The 13,870-nt window shown below is 37.7% G+C and overlaps 1 protein-coding gene across 7 annotated transcripts in view; it reads right to left on the bottom strand.

Annotated features, from left to right (window-relative positions):
- TNNI3K (TNNI3 interacting kinase) overlaps nucleotides 1–13,870 on the bottom strand; it is a 186,555-nt gene that overhangs the window by 57,958 nt on the left and 114,727 nt on the right. For all 7 annotated transcript variants that reach the window (XR_005554728.1, XR_005554727.1, XM_039327206.1 and 4 more), the window contains 3 exons: nucleotides 5,202–5,254; nucleotides 2,698–2,750; nucleotides 878–1,010 (listed from right to left, as the gene is read on the bottom strand). Coding sequence is in view for 5 of the 7 variants with exons in the window: in XM_039327206.1 (XP_039183140.1) it covers nucleotides 878–1,010; nucleotides 2,698–2,750; nucleotides 5,202–5,254 (239 nt within the window). In the remaining 2 variants the exon portion in view is untranslated. The remainder of the gene's footprint in view (nucleotides 1–877; nucleotides 1,011–2,697; nucleotides 2,751–5,201; nucleotides 5,255–13,870) is intronic.

Below are 13,870 nucleotides of genomic sequence, written 5' to 3'. Positions count from 1 at the left end.
ATCCTTTTTTTGTTGTTATACTTCTTAAATTATATAACCTATTTACAGTATAGATTTTCTTTGGTTACCACAGTAAACTGACTTCTTCAGAAACCTCTTCAGTTTAAGCTGTGTTTGGTAGCAGCAGACACTATTTGGATCCAAATGAAGTTAGTGAAATGCACATGGCTTCCTTTTATCTCTATTTTATTTTAAAAAAGAATTAGGTTCCACCAAATCCATAGGAGGTCACTGAACATCCTCCTTCCGCCCCCCAAATCTTGAAAATAAAATTCAAATATCTTCTTGAATTGGCAAACGTTATGCATCCAGATATAAATCCTGAGGTGAAGAGGAGTCGGCTAGAATGATTTCCAAGGTCCCTTTGAAACTACACAACACTAAAATGCAATAATTGACACTGGATTAATTCATTTAATGCACGGTTTTAGCTTTCAAGATTCCCCAGCACATGTGTCTGGCTGTGATGCAGATACTTTTCTGCTTCTGTTTTGTAGTATCTTTTCATCAACATATGATTATCTTTTAGGCACCAATCCCTGTAGCAAAAGAATATTAAAATTCTAGTAAGCCTGAGCCAAGATCTGATAAGAACAGTTTGGAGGAAGTACCTAAGGGCTAAATGTTATTATCAGCTCTTCAGTTGCCCATATGATTCTTTTTTTTTTTTTAAAAATGAGGTTCTGATTTCAATGAGTACTGTGGCTTGATTGCAGTACCCTGGCTCTACAACTTTTATGTAAAACCTGAAACCTCATAATATTAAACAGAACAAATAAATAAGCAAGCATTCCTCTAAAACCTCTAAAACTATTCACATGCAGAACTTTGTTTTATTGTGCAACAAGCCTGATCTTAAACTGGCTTAAAGTCTTACCTGGCTTCAGGTGAGCAAATGGAATTTCTCCTGTTAACAGTTCCCAGAGACACAAGGCATAGCTGAAAACATCAGCTTTTATGGTGTATCGTGTACACTGTGTGAATATTTCAGGGGCCATCCAGCGCAGATTCTATATATCAAGACAACATCAATAATGCAATAACTGTATGCTTTCTTTCTTCACAAGGGAGCCCATCTCTTCTCTATTTTATTTCTGTTTGCTTTCTGGCACTATGCTAACAAAATTATTCCATGAATGAAAGAATAGCGATTGGGTTGTTTCCATATTAAAACTAATTCATGCAGCAAAGGCATTATAGATTGCATTATGAGATTCATGGCCTGCAAAACACCAGAATAATTTTCCTTGTACCTATTTCCACTCTGAAATACAATTTTACTGAAGACTGTCTGAAATCAGTTTTGCAATATGTCTGTGTACAAGAGGAGCAAGATGTATTCCAAGACAAATGTAGCGTACTAATAAACACTAATTTAAGCTGTTGCAGTGTCCCCCTGGTCATGGGATAAAAATTTGGGTGCTTGGTAGCCTTCCACATTTATGACTCTATAGCGTGCCTTCAACTCTCACCCCCCATCTCCTGCTCATCTGTGCTTTTTTTTGGGGGGGGATGCCTTGCACTCCACCACCATCTCTGCCACACAGCCCAACTGACTTTGCCATCTTCTTTCTCCTATGCTGATGAGGTGTGCCCAGCCAAGGCAGCTATTGGTGTTTAGGGATACATTCAGAGGCCTCTATGAGATTGTGCAAAGGCCTTGTGAAGGACGAGTGGCTGCCTCAGCTGGGTAGCCCTCAGCAGCAGTAGGAGAAAAGGATAGCAGATATCAGCTGTAGGCAACTGGGAGCTGGGGTTGGTGAGGGTGGCAGAATGCATGGTGGCCAAAACAGCAGAGATTGAGAGAGACGGGTGAAGGGGAGGTGAGCATGGCAGATCAGGAGAAGCATGAAGTCATCACCTAGCAATGGCATGGTCCTGGCCAAATGATCACAGTCTGGACTTCTGAAACTGCTATCAATAAGCAGTGATGTCATGTGATGTTTTGCCTAATGACAGGCTTCACTTAGTGACCAAAACTCGAGTCCAATTAAGATCACCTGTAATGGCGAAGATTATAATTCTTCAGATTTGAAAGAAGCCCTACTAAGATATTTATATAGTGATAGAAATAAGGAAAGTTTAGAGAGTTCTGGTTTAGTGAATTGGGCTAGAACATTTTGGAAGTAATGCCCATAGTGGCAATCAGGGACATCTTCACTAAGGTTAATCTGTGGGATTCTACCAACTATAACTCAGCTTTCCTCTCTTGGACAATTGTTTCCCACTCTGCTTTGCAAAGGCAATTTGAGAAAAGGGACTTTCTCAGAATGGCACCAAATTTGCAAGCTGTCTGTGAGAATTCTCAGTACATAACTCAACTTTTGACTCAGTAGAGTTCTTCATGAAAGCTTGGAAAGGATAAAACAATTAGGATGTAAGTAGGAGTGGGTGGGAAATTAGTCCACCAAGAGTTACAGTTGGATTCTGAACTAAAGTTGCTAATAATAGGCTACTTACTGAAGCAGACTAGAGCCCATTGCTGCATGCAAAGCAGAAAGAACATTTTTTTTGCTCAATAATCTTTGTTGCTCTTGAGAAATTTACCAAAATTAATGTGGACAAGAAACAATGGAAAACACTATCAATATACTGTAACTTGGATATATGTATGCTATATATAGAACACACACACACACATACACACACACACACACACACACACACACACACACTTAAAGAGAAAAAAAGGCAAACCCCAGGTTGCTTTGTCATATTGTCTTCATCCAGAGACTGCAAAAATCTTGATTCTAAGATTAAAAATTAAAACAAAAACAAAAGGAGGAGGGTATTTAAGTCAACATCACTTAGTTCAGATAAGCAAGTGGAAAAAAGAGTAAGCAGCTATATGAAAACAAAACAGAAATGCAGTAATATCATAGCTGAGTATCCAAGGGATTGGTTTTGTGAAGTATAACAATAATTTTCACTTGATATTTTAGCAATGAAGAGTTCAGCATGCTGCGAAAAACTAAAAATAGGTGTTTCAATCCAAATTCCTTAACAGTGCTGCACATGGTAACTTCTAATGCACAAAATCCTGTACAGGCTCTTCTTATTTTTGCATTTTTAAAGGCTTTTTACTTTAAGCGCAGTGCCCTTTTACACAAACACCTACAATTAAGAGTTGCTTAGATAAAAATATTGTATCTTTGCAATCATGAGCCAACCACTGGACAAAGAAGTGGTGACATTTTGCAGACCTGGCTTTTCCAGAAATATCATTTGTTCCAATCTGTCATGTAACCAGACTGGATGTCAAGGGTTGGAGGTACATAGGGGTGGGTGCTTCTGCAAAATATGTCCTGCTACTTAAACCCCCTGTTTCCAATCAAAAGATATTAAAGTCCAGAACAGAGTATCTGAGTACTTTTTTAATGTGTGTATTTCAGCTCCCAGAATAGTTATTAATAGCTACCTGTCTTCTTGGACCTGCAATACTAAGAATATGTATGGAATGGTAAAATATAACTGAAAACTCTAGGCTTGCCAAAAAAAAAATGGCTCTCTGTGCAGTTTTCACATATGTGCATATAATCTTGAAATCAGCATGGAGTCATGTAATACATTAGAAATTAAGGATAAAAATCATTATCAAGTTTTCTACTGAAAGAATTGTGCTTTTTCTTTTTCAATAGAACCCAAAGCAGGGCAGTTCCTCTTCCTTACTGCCACTCTCTTTTACACATCTACATTACTGTTGGAGGGTGGGAAGTTTTTTTTCCAGGAATGGAGCAACAATGGGTTTGATGAGGTAGGAGAATGACAATTTTGACAATCATATACAAATTGCACAGTGAGAATTCTGGGGACTGAAACCCACATATTTAGGAAATGCCAAAGCTAAAAACCATCTTGAAGCTGCTGGCGGGCTTGTCAAATACAAAAATATCTTGCGAATAAGTTTTTATGCATGTTTCTAGAAATAATAAAACTTTGCGTGATGAAAATGGAATCTGTGTCAGATCCAAATTATAATGGGTATCTGGATCATATAAGGCAGAGTTCCCCCACCTTTTCAGATTTGAGGAATGACAGGGAGGGGGAGAGGAGATGGTACTGCACAAGCAGTGGGCAAGTGTGCGCGCACAGTTCCATTTGTGCGAGCAGCAGACATGGTCACCCATCACTCGCACAAATAGAGCGTGTGTGCTTGCCCATTGCTTGTGCAAGTGGGGATGCCCGCATGCTCGCCTTCTACTTCTGCAGCCCAGTTCCGAACAGCTCATGGTCCAGTAGTGGCCCATGGCCCAGAGGTTGGAAACCCCTGATGTAAGCTATTCCATGGGGTTTATAAGTCTTCCCAACTCAAGCACCCTCACTTCTCCAGCTGATTGGTGCTGGAAATAGCCAAGGATGAGTACATTATGTAGACCAGTGTTTCTCAACCTCGGCAATTTAAAAATGTGTGGTCTTCTGGGAGTTGAAGCCCCCTGTCTGAATACTAATATCTATCTATCTATCTATCTATCTATCTATCTATCTATCTATCTATCTATCTATCTATCTATCTATCTATCTATCTATCTATCTAGAGAGATGAAGCTCCTGTGAATACTGATATATATCTTACCATTAATTGTGAGAACATGCTTTTCTATTTTTGATCTAGATTATTTTGCAAGTGCATCATAAATTTAAAAAAATATACAGAAATACAGTGTATCTTGAGAACATTTTCCTATAGGTAATTTTAACTAAGACTTTCTTAAAAAGATAACTTGAATAATACAGCTGGCAAAATGGAGGCTATTTGTTTCATTGAGCTACTTGGAACCCCATTTATGATCTCCAGCATCCCCCAAGAAATCTACTGAATCACAAAATGCAGCATAGAAAAGCGTTTTCTTGTTTCATGAATGGAACATGTTCTGAGGTCCATAATGAAGGGTCCCTCTTGGTACTTGCCACAGTCACCTTGATTTCTTTTTAAATAGATTCCTATGTTTATTTCTGCCTAAAAACATAATATAGGAATAGCAAGAAGTGTTCTGAGATTGCTGTAAAAAAAACTCCTCTCCAAACTCACATTAGGCAAATGGGTTTTTAATGATTCACCAAAGCCAATTATTTATAAGTGACCTGTGACATGTACTCAAAATTCAAAAGTGTCCACCCGTGCAAAATTATTATGTCAACTTTTTTTTTCTCTAGAGCCTGGAAAAATGTACTGTGATTTTTAAAAATATCCAATTTTTTACCTCCAAAATCAGCAACAACAGCATGGCCATCTTCATACAAGAGAATATTGTGACTGTAGAGAAAAATATTTATATATATGTTTGATTAGACATAGAGAAATATAGTAATAATCTGTGCAAGAGATTATGTCATGCTCTCATGTATTATGTCTAAGCAGTGTCTTCTTTTTCTTTTTTTTATCAAGTAGCCATTAGGGTCTTGCTAATAGTTATTACTGGAAAATACCCATACACAAACACACATAAAACATTGTGTGTTTCTGTATCTGTGTATATACACCCACACATACACATGTGTACATGAAAGGTTGACAGCTTAGTAAGTCCAAATATCAGAGTACTTCTTTAATTAGTAAGTAGAACAAGTATATTGCCTAATTAGTGGAAGATCATCTGTAATAGTCTTATTAATTATGTGACAGCATTACCTAGAAGGAATGGAGATGCTGACATTTGGGGACTGAACTCAGTGATAACATTTCAATAAAATCAGAAGACCTGATTATCCTCTCGGTTAAGCTCCACTCAGCTGAAATGGGCCACTCCTAATTTACAATGGCATAAATGAGTGCAAGAAAAAAAAAAAGTGCAGAATCCAGCTGTGAGCAGACTACTGCCAACACCTATAAAAGCTTCTTAAGGAGATAAGGCTATTTAGAGCTGTTTTCAAAAGGCTAAATTCTCTTTGAAAACTTGACTTAATTTCACAGACTCTCACACATTCCTGATATTTCCCCCCTCCCACACACATATACACACACACACACACACACACACACACACACACACACACCTCCTCTTTGTATAAAGAACTATGAAGGATTTACATGGATCTTACCTCTTCATGACAAGATAATCTTTAAAATCATTACAGCTGCCACCCTGGGGAGAATGGCCTTCAGAAGGACTCTGGTTTGTAATGATGGAACCTTCTCTAATACATGCAGAAAGATTTTTTTAGCTCTGGAATGGTTTGATTGCATTGGCAGATGCTAGCAAGAGAGCTTAATGAGTATTGCGCACCTGCCTACTAGATTTCTTTCACTATGCACAATGTTCTCCATTGTGAGAGAATATCAAAATCTCAATTGTGTGGGGGAAAAGGAAATATCCATGTCAAAACTAAATCTGCAATACATCAGTATGTCATTGGGGGTGAGATTCAAACTGGCAGGATGTTTGAAACATTTGCAAATGAGGGGAAAAAACCAGTTTTTTGCTAGTAGACTGTTACCTGCAGCCCCACCAAAACATGCAAACAGCAGCATAACATATTCATAAGATGAATAAGCTGTGAGAGTCTAAGGTTACCCAGAATTAATGCAACTACATCAGTGGAATTCAAGGAATGAACCAGTCTATTTGCATTTATTTCTTCTCAGATGTTTTATTCTCATATATTAAGATACAATTACTTAGTTGAACAGAAGAATAAATCCCTACAATATCCTTATCTCCACAAAGCTGAAAGTCTACAGGGCCATGGTTATCCCTTCTCTTCTGTATGGATGTGACTCCTGGACTCTGTACCAAAGACACATAGAACAACTGGAGAAATTTCACATGTGTTCTCTCCGTTCTATCTTCAGCATTGGTTGGCACGACCAGCATTGGGTCCCTGATTATCAATGGTGATAATCAGGGACCCATTCTGATGATGGGTGGGAAACATCATCAGAATGGATGACTGCCATATGCCACACCAGTTGCTCTATAGTGTGCTGGAGTCTGGGAACAGAACCCCAGAGTCAACCAGCAAACACCACAAAACCTGGGGAAGAAACCCCAATGACACTGTGACATCCACCCAAGGGAACTAGAAGCTGCAGCTGCTGACAAAACTCACTGGTGAGTTCTGTGCTATGAAGCCTCTACCAGCTTTGAAGACAGGCACTACCACAGAATAACACCCACAGTTATTATAACAATGAATTTTCAGTGTCCTCATTGTGCTAGACTCTATACTTCCAGACTGAGACTGTATAGCCACCCCCATGTCTATAGATGAACTGCACAATAGTGTACTTTCTTCAAACCCAAGACTACCATATAATAAGGTGCGGACTCATTTTCATATCACATTTTTCAGGAATGTTTGTCTATCCATAATTATTCTGAGATGCACAAAGTTTGGCAGTTAAATAAATTTTATATATTGAGTTCTATCTTCAGCATATCCCAAAGCAAATTTTTCCAATATATTCTGAATCTTGCTCTGTCTGTTTTACTCACCTCTTCCTGCTGAAACCTAAAATGGCATCTTTGCCACCATCTATGTGATGGTTCAGATATTTGACAAATTTTGCCTTCCTCATTACTTTCAACTCCTAGCTATGTTTACTGCATACGAATCTCCCTTTTTCTATTTTAAATGTAGGGCTGTTTTTGAATGCTGTCCCTCAAATGTTTCTGACTTCAGATCTTCCCTTGTCCTTGATCACACATTCTGTTTACTCTCCTTCCTATTAATTGGCCAGCTTGACACAACACAGACACTTAATATTAGCTGAGATTCAAGCTTCTAGTTTTGATAGGGCTTTGGTAGCCAAGGAGACTGCATTCCGACTGAATGCATATGTTAGCTGCAGTATTGTAGAGACAGGAAGCCCCAAATAGTTACTTGTAAAACCCTACTTCACAATTGCTGAAAAGATACTGAAATGAAGCAAATAAACAGAAGATGCGAACAATGGCAGATCTCGCCAACATGGATGCTTTTAAAGATAAGCTTAATCATCACAATCCAATTTAGGAGAGGCACAGCTTATTCTGGCTTCTCCCTGATTAAATTTAGCCTATTTTTCTAATGCTTCAACAAAGCTTGTTTTTTTCTTTTCCTGCCAAGTTATTCTTCCCCTCATTTCCAGTTTCTTGTACTCCCTATTTCTTTTCCCTTCTTGGTAGAGCTTCACTTCTTGAGAGTTGTTTTTGTTTAAAACTTTTCTAAAAAGAAAGGAAAATGTGAGTATATGTACATGGGTACTTGGGTGTGAAAGTGCCTTCTGTGACAAAATGGTTGCTATATGCAGATGGGGATATGTAGCTTTTGCCTGATGTGCATATACATACACATACAAGTATCTTTCCCACACAAATACATAGAACTAACAGAAGGAATATGCAGCATTAGTTTCATCTAGTGTTGACAGTCCCAAATTGACAAGGTTGGAAAACTGGGCAGCACCCAAGATCTGTGTCTATATGTACAATACTTTTGAGGGACAACTGCTTTAAATTTGGAATTTTCTTTCTCTTGGATAAACAATTCTCTGTTGCCTATTGGACATTCGTTGTCGTTAAGCCTTTTTACAAAGATTATTTTTTAAAAGGTAAAGTTTTGTCATTGATTCCTGCCTCTTCCTTTTACATAATTCTTTTTCCCCCAAAAGAATTGTCCCCAAGAGACATATAGGATCTCCCTGCCATATTGAGAAAATTAGTTATCGGATGAAGTTGGATCACTTTATGAGGCACTATTGAAAATGAATAACCTATATGAGTGAAGAGGCATAGCCCGTGGCACATCTCTTTATATATTTTAGCTCTGCATTTAACATAATTCTTCCATACACACTGGTGTCTAAACTTGTCAACCTTGGTCTTTCACATTCAATCTGCCTTTGGATTATGAACTTCTTGTCTGGCTGCTCTCAGAGGGTTAGATTAGGCAACTATATTTCTTCAGCCCTTATTCTTAATACTGGCTCCCCACAGGGCTGTGTATTGAGCCCCTTTCTTTATACCCTCTACACTCCCACTCATCCCAGAAATATTATTGTTAAATTTGCAGACGATACAAGAGTAGTGGGGCTTATCTCCAAGGGGGATGAATCTGCCTCCCAGGATGAAGTGGAGCGGTTGCCCTTGTGGTGCAGAGACAATAATTTGGTTCTCAATACCACTAAAACCAAGGAGTTTATAGTAGATTATAGGAGGAATAGATCAGACGTTCAGCCTCTGATCACCAGCGGAGAATGTGTGGAGCGGGTGGCCAGCTTTAAATTTCTGGGTGTTATCATAAAGGAGGACCTGACCTGGAGTGCTCATGTTATAGCACTGGTTAAGAAGGCTCAGCAGAGATTATATTTCTTGAGACTTCTCTGGAAACAACAACTGAATGAAAAACTGCTGATGACTTTTTACCATTGCTCCATAGAGAACATTCTAACCTATTGCATTTGTGCGTGGTTTGCAAAACTGTTTGTAGCAGATAGGAAAGCACTCCAGAGGGTTGTTACCATTGCCCAGAGGATTATTGGCTGCCCTCTTCTCCTCCCCTGGATGAACTGTATAGTTCCCGCTGTCTTAGGAAAGCTCAAAATATTCTTAAAGACTCATCTCATCCCAGACATTCTTTTTTGAAATATCACCATCTGGCAGACCGTACAGGATAATAAAAACAAAGGCAAATAGGCTGAAAAATAGTTTTTATCCCAGAACTGTAACCATAGATACTACTGTATAGTACAACATTTAAGTGCAATATTAGTGAACAGAATGTGAAGGATGTGTGTATATATTGTATGTTCTTCTTTGTAGTTTTTATTTGTGTGTAGTGTGCACTGTGGACAGCACTTAATGAGTTACACAGTGACAATAAAGATATTCTATTCTATCCTATTAGGAAACCTCCATGGGTTAATAATTAGATTTGATTTTTAATTTCATCACATCATTAAAACATGAGTTATGAACACATTTGCCCAACATGAGCTCATACAAAAACAACTGAAATCCAGGAGAAGCTGTGTCAGGAATTTGGCAATACCTCAAGCATTAGGAAATCTATCATCCACTTGAAATTCATTGTTGGCAGTCAACACATGGAGGAAGCAATATATAAATGCTCTTTCACCCAATTGTATGGAAATTATGCAAGGGAGAGAGGGTACAGTTTTGAAAAAAAACTGCAAATGGTTCTGGCCTCCAGTTATACTCTATTGCAATATTCATCATTGACCATGCTGCCTGGAAATTATGGAAGCACCAGACACAATTTTGGGGCATGCCAATGCTAAATTAGAGCGTATTAGAGAATATGACAGACAACTTTTCACATCCTGTAGGAATGTGAAACACTACGCTGGGTTTGGCAATAGTATAATGACATCATGCAAATGTGGGCTTTCAGGGGCAATATTTGGGAAAGGGCTTTCTTTGGGTGGAGAGTGGGTAAGAATTTACCTATTGCTGCTAGAGACTGACAATGCGGAACATGTTTTGATAATGTTTGCAAGAGCTATTCTCAGTGATATCTACAAGGAGGGCCAAAATAAATAAGATGGTAGCACCCTTGCACTAGAAAGGAGTGGGGTTCCAGCATGATGCCATGTCTTCCACCTTGCACCTTCCTCCTTGTCTATGAGGCTGTTGATTATTAGCAACTAATCCTACCTTAAATAGCATCTCTATATTTCAAATCTATGAATCTTATAATAAAGCATTACATGAAAATTAATTGCTTTTGTCCGTTTTGATTTGCCACATTTCTACCCTATATTGCTAGATAACCAACAAGAGAGTGGAAAGACAGAATTAACTTCTTTTTGCAATATTCTTTATACTGTTTATAATTTCATAACATTTTCATTCCATCCATTAACCTCCTATTCCATTTTCATTTCAAAAAGTGCTTCTATCTCTAATACAATTGCTTTTTTCTGTATATGTTCCAATATATCTATATTTAGCGAGGTTTTATTAGAGATCATCCTTTCTGACAGTAAAGTCATAGGACTTCATTGTGCTTACACAGGTTTTTATTTTATTTTTTAAAAAATACACGTACGTGTCACCTTGTCCTATTTGTTTATCATCTTTCCCACCATCAAAATTTCACTTGAAACCTCCAAACATATTGTAAATAGCATGAGTAGAAGCAAATGCATTAACCATACAGAGTGAGTAAAAACAAAATTGATTTCAATTAAACCTCCAAAACCATAGCAACAAGAAGTTCCTATAAAGATAAAGAATAAGAGAACCCAAACTTTTGTACACCTGTCAGTGCAGGTGTATTTAAGGCTTATGGCTAAATCTAGTGGATTTGTCCTGTAACCACTGGGACTGAAGAGGTGAATTATGAGATTTGTTTTGTGGTTAAAGCTATTTATTGAGGGTAATATGAACACAAATGTTTTCCTCTTTGCTTTCAGTTTACTGAACATTGGGGAATGCAAAAGAGGAATTTATAATGCCCAGAAATAAATTTCAACTCTACTAGATAATAGCATATCTCCAAAGAGACTCATAAGTCTTGGGAAATGAGCTATGGAAAGCCTTCTCACAACAGTCTTGGACGTTCTTGGAATATTGAGTTAAGAAGAGTATTCATACAATGAACATAAATTTTGTACTATTTTAATAATCATAGCTATCTTCAAAAACCCCAACAATTGTGGTCGAATGAAGATTTTCAGCAAGCCTTCTAGAATTGAAGTACCTCACTTCCTTTGGATGCAGGAGCAAAGGCCTCTTTACACTGACATGCACAGCAAATCATGGTACCAAAATGGACACACATGAGCAGTTGTATTATGCAAATGTAGTTATCACAAATTTGCATCCCAATGTCTGATGCAAGTACATCATTCATGGCATTTGCATGACTTATGAGTTGCTTGCATTTGCACATATTTCATGGTTTGGCCCCCTTCTCACTCTGCTGGCAAATGTCCTGCCTCTTTATAGATCTAGCTTAGGGGTGGGCAACCCTGGCAATTTTATGAATTATGGACTTCGACTCCCAGAATTCCTGAATTAGCCATGTTCAGTAATTCTGAGAATTGGTTCACACTATATATCACCCAAGAGGTCACTTTATGGCTAAATATGTCACCAGAATCCCAAACACTAGGTAAAATCACAAATGTAAGGATTCTCTCCAGTATCCTTGGATGTATCCATCTACTTTCCAGGACAATAAATGAAAATACACAACACATACAGATTCACATATCAAATGGGTTTTTTTTTGTGTGTGTGCTGTGTGCTATTACAAAAATAAAATGGGGAAGGTAGACACACTACCTGAAATAACACCTAAATTTGGAAGTAATCCTGTTCTCCCTCAGGTGAATATTTCAGAGTTGTGCAAACTTTCTGTAGGCTGCTGCTTTTCTTAACCCAGGCCAGCTCTGAAAAATAATGTCGGGCATTTTGAAAGAAAGACAAGTGCCGAAACCCTCTTCACCTCACAATGAAACCCTTCAAGCATGAAAGTGGCAAATTGTTAATGCATCTTCTGAAATGACAAATTCCAGTGTGTAAGATGAAAATTACTTAATTAAGATTCAGATGTCCCTCATTTATTATTACAACTGAATTTGCATTTATTTATATGCTCTAAGGCACACAACTGTTACAAAGGTTATAGTCCTGTCCATGGGCCAATTCTTAGCCCTCATTTCTATTTATTGGTTTTATTTATTGATACTAAAAATAATAAAAAAGCAACTTTGAGGATGTGAAACACTTCTCCTTAACCAAAAGAAACTAGAAGAATTCAGCAAAGAGGATAAAGTGAAAAGAATGACTTATTTATATTTATGCCTCATTCACTTCCATATGATTTTTTTCCTTTCCATTCTATCACTATCACATTATCTGAGTTCAGAGATCAAGTTTTGTCTATTCCCATTAATTAAACCTATTTAAAAAGCTGACTTATCCCCCTACCTCTTCCATAGTTATATAGTTTCAAGCAGTTTAAGTTATGGATCTGCTGTTGTTATATCAAGCTTCGGCAGTAAGGGTCAGTAAATGAATGCTATACATTTTAAAATAAATTGGCTTTTTGTTTTGGCCACAATTTACTCACTAGTTATTAGCTGTGTAATTTGCGTCTGGGTATATGTATGTCAAGAGGTAGCACTGAAAGGTCTAACTCAAACTACATAAATTTGATCAAGCATCATTAATGTCTGGTGAGTTTGCTTTTAGGTTTCATGTGGCATTTCAGGTCAGAACTGAAACTTTAAATGGTTCTGATTCTGTGCCAGTATTTATTTGCTGTGGTATCTACTTAGTTTTTCAGCTTTACAAAACAGCAAAACTTAAGAAGAAGAAAATAAACTGCATTTCCAGTTACTTATTTATCTGGGCCATTTTATGCCACTTAAACTTCCAAGGCCAGCATTGTGAATGTCATAACAATCACTTATATCTGATGCGACAGACAAGAGAGAGTGAGTTTGGGCAAAAAGGGAGAAATGAGAGTAAGTAAAGCAAAGGCAAAAGGTCTCGAGAGGTTAAAAGTATAGAAATAGGAGGATTCAGATATACAGACTTTTTCTGTTGAAAAGACACAAGGGAGTCAGGAAGCTTCAGCATCAAATAGAAGAACGTTCCACCTGCAGAGCTGTTGCTGTATGAGAAGCTTTTATTTACCCAGAACAAGCCTTGATGTATTTCATCACATCAGCCTCTTCTTTTGGCAACTTTGCAACACAAAACTGGGCTCACCCTATCTCTACCAAACAGAAGGTTCAAGGATGCATCTCATGAGCCTCCAACCGTCTAAACCGATTTGTATCTGAGGATACATTGAAAACTGGTGCTTAAAAGAAGAAGAAAAAAGTTCAAAGGAAATCACAGCAGCTTAGAGATATTTGTTTCTCTCATCCTTATGGGCTGAAATGCATACTCTCTTTTCATGTATACATAGCACC

This window comes from Crotalus tigris, unplaced genomic scaffold (assembly GCF_016545835.1).
Source record: "Crotalus tigris isolate CLP2741 ecotype Arizona unplaced genomic scaffold, ASM1654583v1 scf7180000024358.1859470, whole genome shotgun sequence".
NCBI lineage: Eukaryota > Metazoa > Chordata > Lepidosauria > Squamata > Viperidae > Crotalus > Crotalus tigris.
Note: the sequence above shows the minus strand (reverse complement) of the source record. Positions and strands in the feature narration are given on the sequence as shown.